Genomic DNA, 13540 nt, shown 5'->3' on the forward strand with positions numbered 1-13540 from the left:
GTTGATAGATTGAAATCACTCGTAGAGCCAACCGTTTCTATTCTTTTTCACCTGATCTAGACGCTGATATACACTGGGTGGACGCCCATATTCCAACACAAGTTATGCACCATTTTACTCCTCCTCGTCGCCAAACTCAGCACGGCCAGCCTTGGAGTTGAGGTAGTGGTTCCTATTCAAGAGTTAGCATTTTATATCAACGCCAAACGTTCAATTTTTTCTGTTGCAATTCGACAGTCGTACCTCTCGGTGGCCCAGTTCATCAGGTAGTAGCCAGCCAGCATGGGAGGGAGCCAGTAGAAGATCTGAGACTTTGTGCGGCGGAAGGTGTTGAAGATGGCATCGTGGGCAGCACCGGCAAAGGGGTTTTGACGGTTAGCGGAAACGCCGTAGTCGATGATGCCCTTCTGCTTGGCACCGCCTATTATCATGGCATGTTAGCATCCGGGTGACTCTTTCGATATTCGCAGTTCGATCCAAGCTTGGGTGTCGGTCGCAATCCTTGTCCTCGACCAGTCTAATATGCTTTCTTCTTCTCCTCCAACTCTTTCACTGCATTTCATTGTACCAATGGATGTCCATTGCTCTTCGACTCCTCCACCACCCAGCACCTTGCATCCTCTTTCGCAGTTTGTCCCTTGTAATGGTTCGACAGGCAAAGTTCACTTACCGAAGGAACCCCAGTCACCGAGCCAGCTAGTAAAAGAAAGTTAGCATCGCCATCAATTGACCAAAAATAGTCGTGTTTATGTAGGCGTCGCATCGTCGACTTTCGCATCTCGTAGAAAAGCCGCAAGTCGGTGGTACGATTGGCCGCATCTGCCGGAGGGGGAGAGGCTGCACATACTGGCCTTGCTTGGGTGCAGGGGCGCCGCCGCCCAGGAGGATCTGAGTAGGTCTCATCGTCTCGGATTAAGCAAAGGAGGTCGGTGTTGCGCTTCCTTTTCGACAGTGGGAGAGATAGCAGAAGCAGAGGTGGAATGAGTTCGGGTTCGGAATTGGTGAAAACGCAGAGCATCTTCGCGAGTCCAGCCGAGCTTGCCCGAATAGGCATGGCGCGCTCCTCGGGCGGAAAATCAAGCACCACCTGCAAAAGGCACCAACTGCGGGACAATCGAGTTCGGCCTCATAGGCAGAGCCAGAGCTTCATAAGCCGCAGAGAGCCAGTCGCCAGCTCTTGGGAAATCTGGATCCAATCGGGCCCTCGAGACGCTCTTGTCCTTGTTTGTAAAACTGCGATACAAGATGGCGGCCTTTGCGCGAACTCTCAACCTCATGTACCGCATGGCCATCCCGGCCTCTGCCGGCGCATTCCTCATCTCACAGTCCATTTACGACGTTCGAGGCGGAACAAGAGCCGTTATTTTCGACAGATTGAGCGGTGTCAAGGAGGATGTCGTCAACGAGGGAACGCATTTCCTGATTCCTTGGGTACAGCGAAGCGTCATCTTCGACGTGCGAACCAAGCCCAGGAACATTGCCACTACCACCGGCAGCAAGGATCTCCAGATGGTCAGCTTGACGCTGAGAGTTTTGCACCGACCAGAGGTCAAGGCTCTGCCAAAGATTTACCAGGTAAATATATGCTCATGCGAATTAACCGCACTCTGGACTGTTAGTTAATTCAAAATTAAACAATGTAGAACCTCGGCGCAGACTACGATGAGAGAGTCCTCCCCTCCATTGGAAACGAAGTCCTCAAGGCCATCGTCGCCCAGTTCGACGCTGCCGAGCTCATCACCCAGCGTGAAGCTGTCTCACAGCGCATCCGCAGCGACCTCACCCGCCGTGCCGCCGAATTCAACATTGCCCTCGAGGATGTCTCCATCACCCACATGACCTTCGGCCGCGAGTTCACAAAGGCTGTCGAGCAGAAGCAGATTGCCCAGCAGGATGCCGAACGTGCGCGCTTCATTGTCGAGAAGGCCGAGCAAGAGCGCCAGGCCAACGTTATCCGGGCAGAAGGCGAGGCTGAGAGCGCAGAGACTATCAGCAAGGCTGTTGCCAAGGCTGGTGACGGACTGGTGCAGATCCGAAAGATCGAGGCGAGCAGAGAGATTGCGCAGGCGCTGTCGTCGAATCCCAACGTGGCGTATCTGCCTTCAGGAGGAAAGGGTGGCAGCGGCAGCCAGTATCTGCTGTCTGTAGGCAGGGCGTAAGGAGGAGTGTAGGAATAATGAAAGCTGATGCTTGGATGGAGAGCGCACCCCGCTCAATGCTGGGATAGGGTCAAGGGAGGGGGGTGGGATCAATCACGACAATCTTGTACTTTTAGCTATAACAGGCCCAAAGGAGCCTTTCATTGAAGAAGAAGAAAAAAAAGAAACCCATGCTCTATTCTTGGCGTGTATTATTGTAAAGTTTCCTTACTGCAAATGCAGGCTTAAGCTATACAGGGTAAAGCTTCCGTATACTATATAAGCTAGATGATTAAATTAAAAGCAATCAACGCGAACGTTTGGATGGGTATTCAACCTAAACACTCCGTTATAATTCCCCAAGCAATCGTATAACTCAGCTTCAAGCCAGCCGAAAGCGACTTTCAATAAAAGCTTCTGTAAGAACCCCTCCACCCTCAGGAGGCGTAATCTCACCATCGACAACTCGCCAGCCTTTTCTCTTCAAATCATTCCACACATCCATAACCCGTAGTCGAACCAAATCCCCAGCCGCCCTAGCATCCTCTCCAGAATCGTGGCCGAGCATCTTCGGTCCCGTCTCCTGTTGAATCTTGCGATTCAAGTGAACGCTCATCAAGGTCTTTAGGCCAAAGCGGTATGGCAGACCCATTTTATGTGGGTAGAGCAGGACGGTATCGATGATGGTAGGGTGCACGATGCGGACGGCGTTGAGGTCGTTTTCCAGACCGTGACCTATGAGAGGTGTCGATGGCGATATAAGCGAGAAGAGGAGGTCTCGCGCAACCTCGGGGGAAGATACGATTTTAAGCTTCCTTTTCTTAGATTTCACCTCGCCGTCTTCACTTCCCGTCTCTTCGCCGCCCTTAGCTGGTTTGAGATCGTCATGGACGGACCATGGTTCAGCGCCAGCAAGATCATCGGGCCAGACGCCTGAAAATCGAGAATTAAGATCCAGGATTTCGCCTAGAGGTTGGACCAGAACATCAAGCAAGTCTTCTCCAGTAGGCCATGAAGTAGCTGTCAGACGCACCAACTCAAGGCCATGAACCGTATAACACATTTCGCAGTCAAAGCACACTGCTCTGTCCGTCGGCGCGAGAGGGTTCTCTGGTGTCTCTGCAAAATTGAGAACAGCAGCCAGTCTTTTCGGATCGCTTGCTTTGAAAACGTGGTGCTCGTGGGTGAAACAACCGGCCGAATCACCAACTTCCTCGCCGCAGCAGTGGTATCGTTTAGGCACTCTTGTCTTATCACCAGGCTGCTTCTCTGGAACGTAGGTTTTACCCCAGTGAAACTTGCAAGCTCCTCCAGTCGTCAAGGCGCCATCCTCCTCTCTCCGTCCAGGGAAGACCTGGAATCTCTGCTGACATCGATCACATTTCTCCCATCCTTTTCCTGCTTCCATACCATCCAAGGCCGATTTTATTTGCTCTTCTGTGGGAACAGTAGGGACGTAACCATGATTTGCCATGTTATCGAGTGGCGTAAGGATGCGTTTCAATAGTTGAACTTCCTGTGCATTTGTAAGACCAGTCTCAATCTTTTTTGGCTCTCCATCAGTCATATCGTCCTTTTGAAGCTTCTTTTGGGCATCTTGCTTCTCTTTGGCGCGAGTCTCTTTCCACTGGGCCGCAGTCATGCGCTTATACTGCATGACCTTGTTCTTCATTACGTTTGAGTACACAGCTGGCTTTTCTATAGCGCACGCTTGCTCCTCGTCAAGAGATCTGATGATGAGGTCTTGATCAGATAAAAGCAGATTCTTCTCTTTGTCTGTTACACTTTTCTTCAATTCCTCGTTTAGGCGTTTGAATTCCTGGTGCACAAGTCTGAGCAGCTTGAGCCGAATTTCATGGCTGGCTGGGGAACTTTTGAGCAGCCGAGGATTGAGAGTCTCGGCTTTCTTTTGTTTCGGCATCGCCGTAGTCTTAGAGCTGGATAAAGCACCTGCTTGATTCTTTGCAGCTGGAGAATAAGTCGCAGGATCCTTCACACTCTGGGTTGTTGAGGAGGCTGTCTTCCTTTTGAGTGGAGGAGGAGAGATTGAACGCGTAGCGCTTTGGGGCAAACCTGGCTTCTTATGCTCCTCTGTCGTTTGCTTGGTCTGACCATTGGAGGCTACACCAGTTTGTGATGTGAGGGAAGCGTCGTCGACCTTTAGGCGTTTGTTCGGGCGATCTTGGTCCGGAGGTGACAATATGTCACTCTTTGCCAGCTCGCTAACACTGTCTCCATCGATCTTGGTGTTGTCTTTTTCATGCCCGAATATACACTGAAATGCCGTGCATTTGTTGCCTGCTGGGCAGGGAATGTGCTTGAGTGAGAGGCTCATGATGGCCTGGCAGCACTGGGCGTTAGAAACAAGTGACGCGTGATCTATATTTGGGGAGGCAGAAAGTTCATCTGCGCGGCATCATGTGTGGAATAAGTGTGTGATCAGACTTGTGTATCTCCCCGCAAAGCAAACGACTAAAAATCGATTCAAATGTTTGTCAAGCCTAAGATGTTGGATTGATGATTGGAAACAAAGATAGACGGCACGCTGTATCAACTGCAGGGCAAGCCAGGGGCGAATGCGCCGACATTTAGGCGCGAGGCTGCCGAGCACAGTCGCTAGGGAGCACTAAAGGCCGCTAAGCAACAATGACGGGGGTGCTGATTCCTTTAAATTGATGTGCTTGTGCAGCGATTAGTGAATGCTGCTATTGATGTCTCTTAATGGAGAAGTTGCAGTAGATGTAAAATGGGGTGTAAATATTGAAAATCAATCTTCGAAAACTATGGTTTTCTTTTGTTCCTTGATTCTTTGTTTGGTAGTCTACCTGTTAGGACAAACCAACTGTCTAGCGCTACTGAGTATTACATGTGATAATGTGGACAATATTCTCAAAGATTTGAACACTACACGTATTTTGCTACTAGCCGGCGACATTCTATAGCCGGTCTTACTATCCACGTATTAAGAGAAGATTAGGCTTTAATCTTGATAGTATATCAGAATAGATCCTCACTTTGGACTAGTAGTTTTATTTGAGCACTTGAATTTCGCCAGGCAAAAGTCTTACTTCAGTTTCCAGGGTAAGAACCCTGAAGAACACCAAGCCGACATGGTGACTTGACCCAATTCTGAATATATATATATGTTGACGGCAGAATTCTATTTACAAATTCAAATCTATGAAACCTTTTCAATTTATTGAATCACGGCCATAACCTTTCCGAAGCCAAGTTTCATAATCCCTTGACAGCTTATATATAGCACCGACAAGGCCAGGGGTGGATATCAGCCCACCCCCTAGCGCCCGGTAAATACGGCCCGCGAGCGATTACGCATCCTCTTTCATCGTGCCTCGGACATGACCTACGTAATGCGTGTAAACGCCTATTTCCACCCCTTTCGCCGTTATAGCCTCTCTTGCAGCAAATGACTGCTCGCCTGGCCGGCTCAAGACTTCTAGGTGCAGCGCTCACCATGGATTTTGCCGGCGGAAGCAACAAGGCGGACCACCTCTGCGTCTTGGTTCATGGAGTGAGTTTTTGGAACAGTCTCTGGAATCCATCTGTCTGGGCTAACATGGGCTTTTGAAAAGCTATGGGGGAACCCGAACCACATGAACAACATTGCCAAGACGCTGCGAGCTCAACACTCCCCCGACGACCTCTACCTCTTACTGGCCAAGCGAAACAGCGGCAGCTTCACCTACGATGGCATCGAGCTTGGTGGCGAGCGAGTCTGCGCCGAGATTATAGAAGAGCTCAAGACCATTGAGAACAATGGCGGCAAGATTAGGAAGCTGAGTGTCGTAGGATACTCGCTCGGCGGGCTGGTATCGCGATATGCAGTCGGCCTGCTGTACGCAAAGGGCATTCTGGACTCAGTTGAGTGCATGGTAGGCCTATACCCGACCTCCCAAGTCGTGAGAGAAAGGCTGGATCACTGACGGCCAAGGGCAGAACTTTACGACGTTTGCTTCGCCACATCTGGGAGTACGCACTCCTCTCAAAGGATGGCATAATCACATATGGAATGTGCTGGGCGCGAGAACATTGTCAATGTCCGGGAGCCAACTATTCACCATTGACAAGTTTCGAGACACCGGCCGCCCCTTACTATCTGTCATGGCCGATCCGCAATCTATTTTCATGCTGGGGCTGCAAAAGTTTAGGAGACATACGTTGTACAGCAATATCGTTAATGACCGAAGTGCGGTTTACTATACGACCTGTATAGAAAAGACGGATCCATACAAGGATATAGATCGGATCAAGGTCAACTTTCTTAAAGATCAAGAGGGTGTACTATTAGACGCTGCGCATCCCTTCTCTCCGCGACCCAAAGTCCCCGCACCAATTACTATTTCATCGCTGACCGAAATGGGTGTGCGATGGCTGAGAGGAATCCCATTCATGGTCACAGTATCGGTTCTGGTGCCTATTGGCGTGGTGGCCTATCTTATCAACTCGGTTTTTCAAACCATACGAAGCACAAAGCGCATCAAGCTACATGAAGGTGGCCTAGCGGGCATCGACATCAGGGAGTACCGGGTCCCCATCCTGATCAAGGAGTTTCGTGAAGAGGTCGAACACGTCTACGAGGCCCTGAACAACTCGCAGCACCAAGAATACTTGGCGGACGAAGACGAAGACGAAGAGACGGGCATGAATGCCGAAGATAGAAGCACAATGGCTCGAGAGAGGAGAATGTCCATCCCTACGCAGCCAACGCTGGCCTTGGCACCATGCCAGTTCGAGATGATTCGATCCCTAAACTCACTCAAATGGAGGAAATACCCCGTCTGGATTCAAAATGACCGACACACGCATGCGGCCGTCATTGTACGCTTTGAGAAGAAGACGTTTAACGAGGGTTGGGTGATTTTGCGACACTATGCGGGCGAAGAGTTCTTGCTATAGCCTTGCTTTTGCGAGAAGGATGGTAGCATTGCTGAGCGGGGTTGCGGAGCAGCGGCTATAACGGTGATAATTCGCCGACGTTGTACGATATTTTCTGGGGGATTCCCCCTCTTTGCTCTGGGTCATTTATCATATACATATACATATAATACGGGATTATACTACATATAGGTACTTGCTTGTACGAGGTAGCACATAGACTACATGCAGCAGCTTGTATGTAACAGCGGAGGGCCGGCATGGCATGGATGCCAGTTAATGGAACATGGATTAGTGCTTAGCAGTTGTAACGCAACCCGGCGGCAGCATGGCCGGGGGTGCGATTGGACCTCGAATACATTGGGTTTTGCCACATCACCGGCCCAAAGCAGACCATCGACCTGACGATGTGACGGCTTGGTGAACAAATGGCGTTGCCATCAAGCAGAGCTATGGTGGGGTCGCCAGTGCCCGGAGCTTAGCCAGCTTCGCTGCATGTGCCAAAGGCCGGTCACGTGAAGCTGCCACCCCGGATTGGGCTCGCAGCCAGTTTTCCCCTCACCGGTGGCCAATCACAGCCCCGCCGCCCGCGTGCTTATAGCCGGCAAAAAAGTTGATGCTCGTGCCACTGACTTTCGCCGTCAGTCGATTTCATTTCCTCGACCAGAGGCTTTGGAAGCGCCTGCTCCCCTTTTTTTCTGCGTGCGTCCTGTGCTGTTGCTCTCTTGTCCCGTGCAATTACGGCTGTCCGAATCACGAGCTGCTTGGAATGCGCGGATGCCGGCCGAGCGAATTGAAGCCGAGTTATCGAGCGTTCTGACCAGACAGCGCGAGCCTGTGAGCCTTTGACGTCTTCGACCACTGGGTCTCTCCGCAAGGACAGCATATCAACACACTCAATTGCCAATTACGCCTGTAACACTATTCACAATGGTTCTCACGCACTCCACCAACCACACCTACTCTCATCCCTTCCCGACCGTCACCCTCGCCTACTTCCTGCGATACTCCTCCCCTCAGCTCAACCCTTTCGCCGCTCATGTCCTGAGCACCGACACAATCTCCAGCCATGTCGACCCGAAAACCCAGCGCCTATACACCACTCGCATTCACCTGAAGAAGAGCCGCATGCCTAGCGCAGTGTATAAGCTGCTTCCTGCTAGCGTCTCAGGTGGCAGCTCTGGTGAAAAGGCCTCGTACATTCTCGAGACCAGCGTTGTGGACATCAAGGAAGGATGGATGAAGACGGAGAGTCGCAACCTCAACTTCACTGGCGTGCTATCCGTCGTCGAGAAGCAACACTTCAAAGTGCCGAGCACACCCGAAGCGATTGCTCGCAACGAGACGGATGTCAATTCCAGCGTCATGTTCAAATCACGACTCGGAGAGAAAATCAGAGGAAAGCTTGGCCAAGCCCAAGAGGGGGGCAGTGGCTGGCTACCAGGCTTACTCGGCGGACTCGGTGCAAAGGGCATTCAACGGAGCATTGAGAGCCTCGCCTCCACCAAGACCATCGACCAGCTCAGCAAGAGCCGCGATGGCATGCGCCTTGTCCTCGAGCGCCTCCGCAATGGAGGTGTCATTGGAGTCATGGAGAAGCTCCGCCAAGAGCGCCAGAGACAAACCATGACCATGTAACAACATCACAACTGTAACAAGAAGAAATGAAAAACGAAGCAAAACAAAAAGGAGCGGTGTGCCGGGCTGGATGAAACCGCCGGAACGGGCTGGATATCGCCCACGACGCACAGCAAAGCTTTTATGATAACGGATCTCTCTGTACCCCTACATTGTATACTACCACTCGTCTTTTCCTTCTACCCTTAGCAAGGCGCTATATGGTTTTTATTTGATTTTTTTATCGGCGTTATTGGGACCGCAAAAATGGCTGCGGTGGAGCCAAAGTGCTGGCTTGCCGAGGAAGAAGAGAAATTTCTTTGCGTCACGAAGTCACGCATGCGGAAGAAAGTGTGACATCCCCTCTCTTGCATTGAGTCAAGATATTCTTATGGAAAAGAAATAAAATTATTCAAGATGAAGATTTCCTCGGACGCGTAATAGTGTGAAGTGAAGTGACGTTGCCTGTCTGAAGAACTCTCGGAACTCGATGAGAGCTGCATCTGTAAGGAGTTGATTTAAACTCTTACCTACGTAAATACGTAACATACCTTATAGTCTAGTAGTGAACATTTTAGGACAAGTACTCGAGGCCGGCTGGGGCTAAGCTGTCGATCCGGGCTGATCAGGGGTGCGAAGCGGACGATCTTCCAGCTTGACGCCTCACAAGCAGATTCATAGTCGCTTTCACTCGAGATTACAAATGTGCTCGAAAGAGAGTTGACATAGCAACATATATAGCCATGTGCTACTTTAAACCTCCATTCTCCAAGTCCGTGTCTTGCTAAGCCTCTCCCGTTGGACAACTCACCACTCATAGAGCACAAAATGCATGAATATCTTCTAAGATAAATCAAGTATATAACGACGACCATACTTTTGGTCTACCAGAATTGATACCAGCAAGGTATGACCTTATTCCTGCTCCTCGTATGACTTTAAAGCTGCGTAGAGCTTAGACATCGGTGGGGAAAGCTGCCGATATCATCCGTTTCATATGTAACACTCAACTCAACTACGGATCAATGAGATGATGGATGAATTCGTAGGTGTTTGAACAATGAAAAAATAGAAAAAATGAGCATCTTTCTTGATATATACCCCTCGACCTAATCTTGGATAATTTACACTTGGGTCATGATATATTCTTCGGCACTTGCTCTTGCTAGGAACTCTCAGAACCATCATGACCTATCTGTCCACTTCCCTTTCAATTATTGTATTTAACAATACAGTTAAACGAATGGATTGTAAAGATACGATTACGCGCAATCAGCATCCCTTGTAGTCTCTAATCCACCTATAGGCTTCTACTGCCGTTTATTTAGGTAAATTGACATCTGATATGCTATATGTGATAACCACTTTTTCCCGGGTTATTGTTGCTGCTTTCTAATGCAGCACTGATGACTGACTGCAAAAATTCATCTTGGGAAGGTGGTGCACTTACTCCTTTTTTTCTCAAAGACTGATATGATCGCTCAGTCACATCTCCGATCGATCCAGTGTCGAGTTTTTGGGTAGTTGACCAACATGTGAGAATTGAAGACCATAGCAGTCAATGACAAACTGAAATAGTAAAAAGTCTTGGCCGTGGAGTGGCTTCTACTACGCCTTAATCGATTCATGGTTAATTACCTATATTCAATGCAGATAAAGGCGAGACCATCTCCGTTGAATCCTCAACGTTACTACTCGCACGTGTTATGAGAGCCGACTAATACCTGTGCCTATCTTGTTTGTATTGGGATAACTCTTAGTCAGACCGCATTCTATATGACTGATTGAATCCCCCCTTGTTGTTTACTTGTAGAAGACAAGGATAATGTAATGCAAGGGAAGCCAATAGTTGAGCACTAAACTAGTAACATTACTCATAAGTTGAGATCTGAGCAATCTTTAAAAAGATATAAAGAAGGAGAAAGAGGATTGCCAAAAAAAAAAAAGATAACATTATCACAACCATATATCTGCCTGTCAAACATACCTCAAATCAGCCACAATGCACATACCTACACTGATCACTGGCGTTATAGCCATGCTTTCGACTGTCAATGCCCAAGCCATAACTAATGTAAACCTCACTTTATGCCTTCCATTTCCCTCGTTATAGCTAGTTCCTGACAAAGCGATATAGGTTTTGTTATATACCGGGCCGCGCCATGATGGGGATAGCTGGGCCTTCACTGGCGATCCCTATGTTTGCACGAAAGTCGGCGACGCTGTGTATGTGCCTCCCCTCCTCAGCTATTTTTTCCCCAGAGCATAAAAGTGAGCTAATGGATTGAGAAGATATCACCATGTGTTATCAGTATCTTTAGAATACCCTAACCCACCCTCAGGCTTCTACTGCCGCCTCTACAGGTAAGATGGCCTTTTAAGTGCGTTATTCGATGTGGCTGGCTAACTATTGTGTTTTTTTTTTAAAGCTCCGATGACTGTACCAATTCGACTTGGACTGGGGCCCAGGTCATGCGCTTTTTGCCAACACTTCAAGCAATCTTTGAGTCTGACGTCGGATCAGTTAAATGTGACGTTTTTTTCTAAACAGTATCTATAGTATTATTGAGGACTAGAGAATACAACTATTGTGTAAAGACTCCCTTGCTATTCTCAGGGATTACCCCAGATCTGATCCATTCCACGTTTTCGAGCATTGTCTCAAATTATCATGGGCTCATCAACACTAGTATTGATAGCCCCTCTTCTCATTATGTTAAATGTGAATTTCTAAAATTAAGATCAGTGTCTTGTTGTATCATCTACAAAACCATGTATCCCCCAAAATGCTTTGTGTATATCTAGGCATATTAGTAGCTTGTATAGTGTAATCCGCGTATCCCAGGTAACAAAGTGTTGGGTATCAAGTCCCGCCGTTTCCCATCTACTCCAATTGTCATTTCACAAAGGAAAAAAACAGGGTAATTTACCCATGCATGCGCACATACACCCTCTCAACCCCCTTATTCTAGATCTCTATCTCATCTTGTCACTCTGTTTTCTCTTCTCCCTGCTCGCCCACCACGTCTCGCAAAAAGTTCTTGGCAAAACGAGAGCACTGCTCAAATGCCTTGTCAAAGCCATCCTGGCCGCCGTAGTAGGGGTCGCTAACTACTTCTGGCTTCTTGGTGCCGCTGTAGTCGCCATAGAGCATCACCTTGGCCTTTGAGTCTTTATTCTCGCGCTTGAGGCGTTCGAGGTCTGAGAGGTTGGAGAGGTCCATGGCGAAGATGTAATCGAATCTGTCAAAGTCGCTTCGCGTAATCTATACACCGTGGTCTGTCAGCTATTCATTCCGTTGCACATCTCCGATAATGGAAGAAACCCAACTTACGCGGCGCGCGTCATGATCGTAGTCGAAGATGTCGTGCTTCTCCAGCGTTTCCAGTGTTCGATCGTCCGGCGGTTCGCCTGCATGATACGCAGCTGCAGTGACATGGTCAGCGTCTCGTCCAACATCTCGGACCGCTTGTTGCTGGCCGTTACGAACCTGTTCCGCAGGAATCAATATCCCCAATCTTGTCCTTGTACTGCGGCTGCTGCGCCATGTGCCTAAAGATTCCCTCTGCCATCGTCGACCGGCAAATGTTGCCCAAACATACGAACAGAACCGACACGGGTTGGCCGGGCAAGTGGACTTGTCTCTGCACCACCGCCGCCTGTTGCGCCGCGGTCAAGGACGCCGTTCGGTTTGGTCGCACTGGAAACATTGGAACGGTCCGGCTGTTGACGCTCGAAATAGCACACAAACAAAATTCAAAGGTATAAGGAAAGAAAGGGGAACGGTTCGTCAAAGACGGCGTAGATGTAAGAAGCAGGTCGAGGTTGGCACGTCAATTGGTCATACATAATACAGCCATGTAAATCGTCTATCCCTACATGGAATACTGCACCCCACATACGGAGTTCTGCTGGTGGAAAGGCGCTGGTGAGCGGCGGGTTAAATTACCGAGCATTACCCTGCGCCTGGAGATGCTGCCATTCTCCCCTTTCCACAGGCAGGCAATCTCATTGGCTCGATTCTGGATACAGGAGCGCATGATGGATGGCGGGCTGATATATGGATATATGGGAACATGCATGGGCACTCAGGGAATACACAATGGGAGAACCGCCACAGCGCTACAAGGACATATTTATAGCGGCGATTGGTCTGCTACTCCCACTAGCCCTTGTCTTCTAAGACAGGGCGATGCGATAGTGTTGATGTGCCGGTCTGGGATGCGGGTCTCGGGAGTGGCTGCGGTCGAGCGAATAGGTCAGGCTTGGAAACTGACAAGGGCAAGGGCAATGTAGGAGATGCATAAGGCCAATGCAGTTGTATTACCTAGTATTAGTAGTTGGAGATGACTGAATACTATACTATGATTCATACGAAGACAGCAGAGTCAAGTGTGATGGTGTAGGTATATGCTGTAACATCTCGAGTGCCACAAATCGCTAATGCTGTATAACCTTTGTATATACGAACTAACGAAGACTACCTACATGTAGCCTGTTTTTTTCTTCTTCACGGTGGCCGCCGCTGCCGCTGGTTTCGGCCCACTCCGCCGGGCTGGCTGTTGACTGGCACCGTCGACCTGGAGGGATGGCACATGAGCCTTCAGCACCTCTTTGTTTAGATACCTCGACGAGCCCTTTGATTGAATTGGCAGACTTTTTTCTTCAACGCCCCGCCAATATCGTGTTACATCAGACTCTAGCCGCATGGTTGGCTAGATGCGGCTTATCTGAAAAGAGCAAAGGCTGGCACGGTCTACTAACGTAGCAGTGCTACCTTCACGGCTCTATCTATAGCCAAGATTACATACCTACGCCATGTCGTGAAGCATGTGACGACTCTCCACAACGCTGACAGCGAAAAGCTTGAAGCCTGGTTGACGTGGAAT

The 13540-nt window shown here is 49.2% G+C and overlaps 7 protein-coding genes across 7 annotated transcripts; 4 read left to right on the forward strand and 3 right to left on the reverse strand.

Moving 5' to 3' along the window:
* Positions 1–16: 16 nt before the first annotated feature.
* On the reverse strand, positions 17–976 carry QCR8 (ubiquinol--cytochrome-c reductase subunit 8). The gene is made up of 4 exons (XM_024908215.2): positions 848–976; positions 671–696; positions 244–421; positions 17–172 (listed from the first exon to the last, which is right to left on the reverse strand). The coding sequence occupies exons 1-4, from the start codon at positions 901–903 to the stop codon at positions 115–117; spliced, it is 318 nt and encodes a 105-aa protein (XP_024760665.1). The 5' UTR covers positions 904–976; the 3' UTR covers positions 17–114.
* Positions 977–1120: 144 nt separating this feature from the next.
* PHB1 (Prohibitin-1, subunit of the prohibitin complex (Phb1p-Phb2p)) lies at positions 1121–2332 on the forward strand. Its single transcript, XM_024905657.2, has 2 exons — positions 1121–1575; positions 1644–2332. Exons 1-2 carry the CDS (start codon positions 1246–1248, stop codon positions 2157–2159), a joined length of 846 nt encoding a protein of 281 aa, XP_024760666.1. The 5' UTR covers positions 1121–1245; the 3' UTR covers positions 2160–2332.
* On the reverse strand, positions 2326–4715 carry TrAFT101_006141 (uncharacterized protein). The gene has a single exon (XM_024910639.2). It carries the CDS (start codon positions 4471–4473, stop codon positions 2521–2523), a length of 1953 nt encoding a protein of 650 aa, XP_024760667.1. The 5' UTR covers positions 4474–4715; the 3' UTR covers positions 2326–2520.
* Positions 4716–5460: 745 nt separating this feature from the next.
* Positions 5461–7435, forward strand: TrAFT101_006142 (uncharacterized protein). Its single transcript, XM_024900286.2, has 3 exons — positions 5461–5670; positions 5732–6031; positions 6096–7435. Exons 1-3 carry the CDS (start codon positions 5566–5568, stop codon positions 7053–7055), a joined length of 1365 nt encoding a protein of 454 aa, XP_024760668.2. The 5' UTR covers positions 5461–5565; the 3' UTR covers positions 7056–7435.
* A 213-nt stretch (positions 7436–7648) lies between these two features.
* TrAFT101_006143 (uncharacterized protein) lies at positions 7649–9074 on the forward strand. Its single transcript, XM_024908216.2, has one exon. The coding sequence runs from the start codon at positions 7965–7967 to the stop codon at positions 8670–8672; it is 708 nt and encodes a 235-aa protein (XP_024760669.1). The 5' UTR covers positions 7649–7964; the 3' UTR covers positions 8673–9074.
* Positions 9075–10618: 1544 nt separating this feature from the next.
* Positions 10619–11221, forward strand: TrAFT101_006144 (uncharacterized protein). Its single transcript, XM_024908217.2, has 4 exons — positions 10619–10725; positions 10789–10877; positions 10944–11015; positions 11081–11221. The coding sequence occupies exons 1-4, from the start codon at positions 10654–10656 to the stop codon at positions 11196–11198; spliced, it is 351 nt and encodes a 116-aa protein (XP_024760670.2). The 5' UTR covers positions 10619–10653; the 3' UTR covers positions 11199–11221.
* On the reverse strand, positions 11170–12726 carry TrAFT101_006145 (uncharacterized protein). Its single transcript, XM_024910640.2, has 3 exons — positions 12142–12726; positions 11986–12077; positions 11170–11916 (listed from the first exon to the last, which is right to left on the reverse strand). The coding sequence occupies exons 1-3, from the start codon at positions 12359–12361 to the stop codon at positions 11641–11643; spliced, it is 588 nt and encodes a 195-aa protein (XP_024760671.1). The 5' UTR covers positions 12362–12726; the 3' UTR covers positions 11170–11640.
* Positions 12727–13540: the final 814 nt, after the last annotated feature.

This window comes from Trichoderma asperellum, chromosome 3, assembly GCF_020647865.1.
Source record: "Trichoderma asperellum chromosome 3, complete sequence".
Classification (NCBI taxonomy): Eukaryota; Fungi; Ascomycota; class Sordariomycetes; order Hypocreales; family Hypocreaceae; genus Trichoderma; species Trichoderma asperellum.

Excerpts from the sequence above, each read along its gene's own strand:
- TrAFT101_006141 (XM_024910639.2), bottom strand. The coding sequence starts at position 4,473 with ATGAGCCTCTCACTCAAGCACATTCCCTGCCCAGCAGGCAACAAATGC.
- TrAFT101_006143 (XM_024908216.2), top strand. The coding sequence starts at position 7,965 with ATGGTTCTCACGCACTCCACCAACCACACCTACTCTCATCCCTTCCCG.
- TrAFT101_006145 (XM_024910640.2), bottom strand. The coding sequence starts at position 12,361 with ATGTTTCCAGTGCGACCAAACCGAACGGCGTCCTTGACCGCGGCGCAA. Across the intron at positions 12,078-12,141 it reads TATTGATTCCTGCGGAACAG|CTGCGTATCATGCAGGCGAA; the intron begins GTTCGTAACGGC and ends ATGTCACTGCAG. Across the intron at positions 11,917-11,985 it reads ACGATCATGACGCGCGCCGC|ATTACGCGAAGCGACTTTGA; the intron begins GTAAGTTGGGTT and ends CACGGTGTATAG.
- TrAFT101_006142 (XM_024900286.2), top strand. The coding sequence starts at position 5,566 with ATGACTGCTCGCCTGGCCGGCTCAAGACTTCTAGGTGCAGCGCTCACC. Across the intron at positions 5,671-5,731 it reads TCTGCGTCTTGGTTCATGGA|CTATGGGGGAACCCGAACCA; the intron begins GTGAGTTTTTGG and ends GCTTTTGAAAAG. Across the intron at positions 6,032-6,095 it reads TGGACTCAGTTGAGTGCATG|AACTTTACGACGTTTGCTTC; the intron begins GTAGGCCTATAC and ends GGCCAAGGGCAG.
- TrAFT101_006144 (XM_024908217.2), top strand. The coding sequence starts at position 10,654 with ATGCACATACCTACACTGATCACTGGCGTTATAGCCATGCTTTCGACT. Across the intron at positions 10,726-10,788 it reads ATGCCCAAGCCATAACTAAT|GTTTTGTTATATACCGGGCC; the intron begins GTAAACCTCACT and ends AAAGCGATATAG. Across the intron at positions 11,016-11,080 it reads TTCTACTGCCGCCTCTACAG|CTCCGATGACTGTACCAATT; the intron begins GTAAGATGGCCT and ends TTTTTTTTAAAG.
- PHB1 (XM_024905657.2), top strand. The coding sequence starts at position 1,246 with ATGGCGGCCTTTGCGCGAACTCTCAACCTCATGTACCGCATGGCCATC. Across the intron at positions 1,576-1,643 it reads CTCTGCCAAAGATTTACCAG|AACCTCGGCGCAGACTACGA; the intron begins GTAAATATATGC and ends TAAACAATGTAG.
- QCR8 (XM_024908215.2), bottom strand. The coding sequence starts at position 903 with ATGAGACCTACTCAGATCCTCCTGGGCGGCGGCGCCCCTGCACCCAAG. Across the intron at positions 697-847 it reads CCTGCACCCAAGCAAGGCCA|CTGGCTCGGTGACTGGGGTT; the intron begins GTATGTGCAGCC and ends TTCTTTTACTAG. Across the intron at positions 422-670 it reads CGGTGACTGGGGTTCCTTCG|GCGGTGCCAAGCAGAAGGGC; the intron begins GTAAGTGAACTT and ends CCATGATAATAG.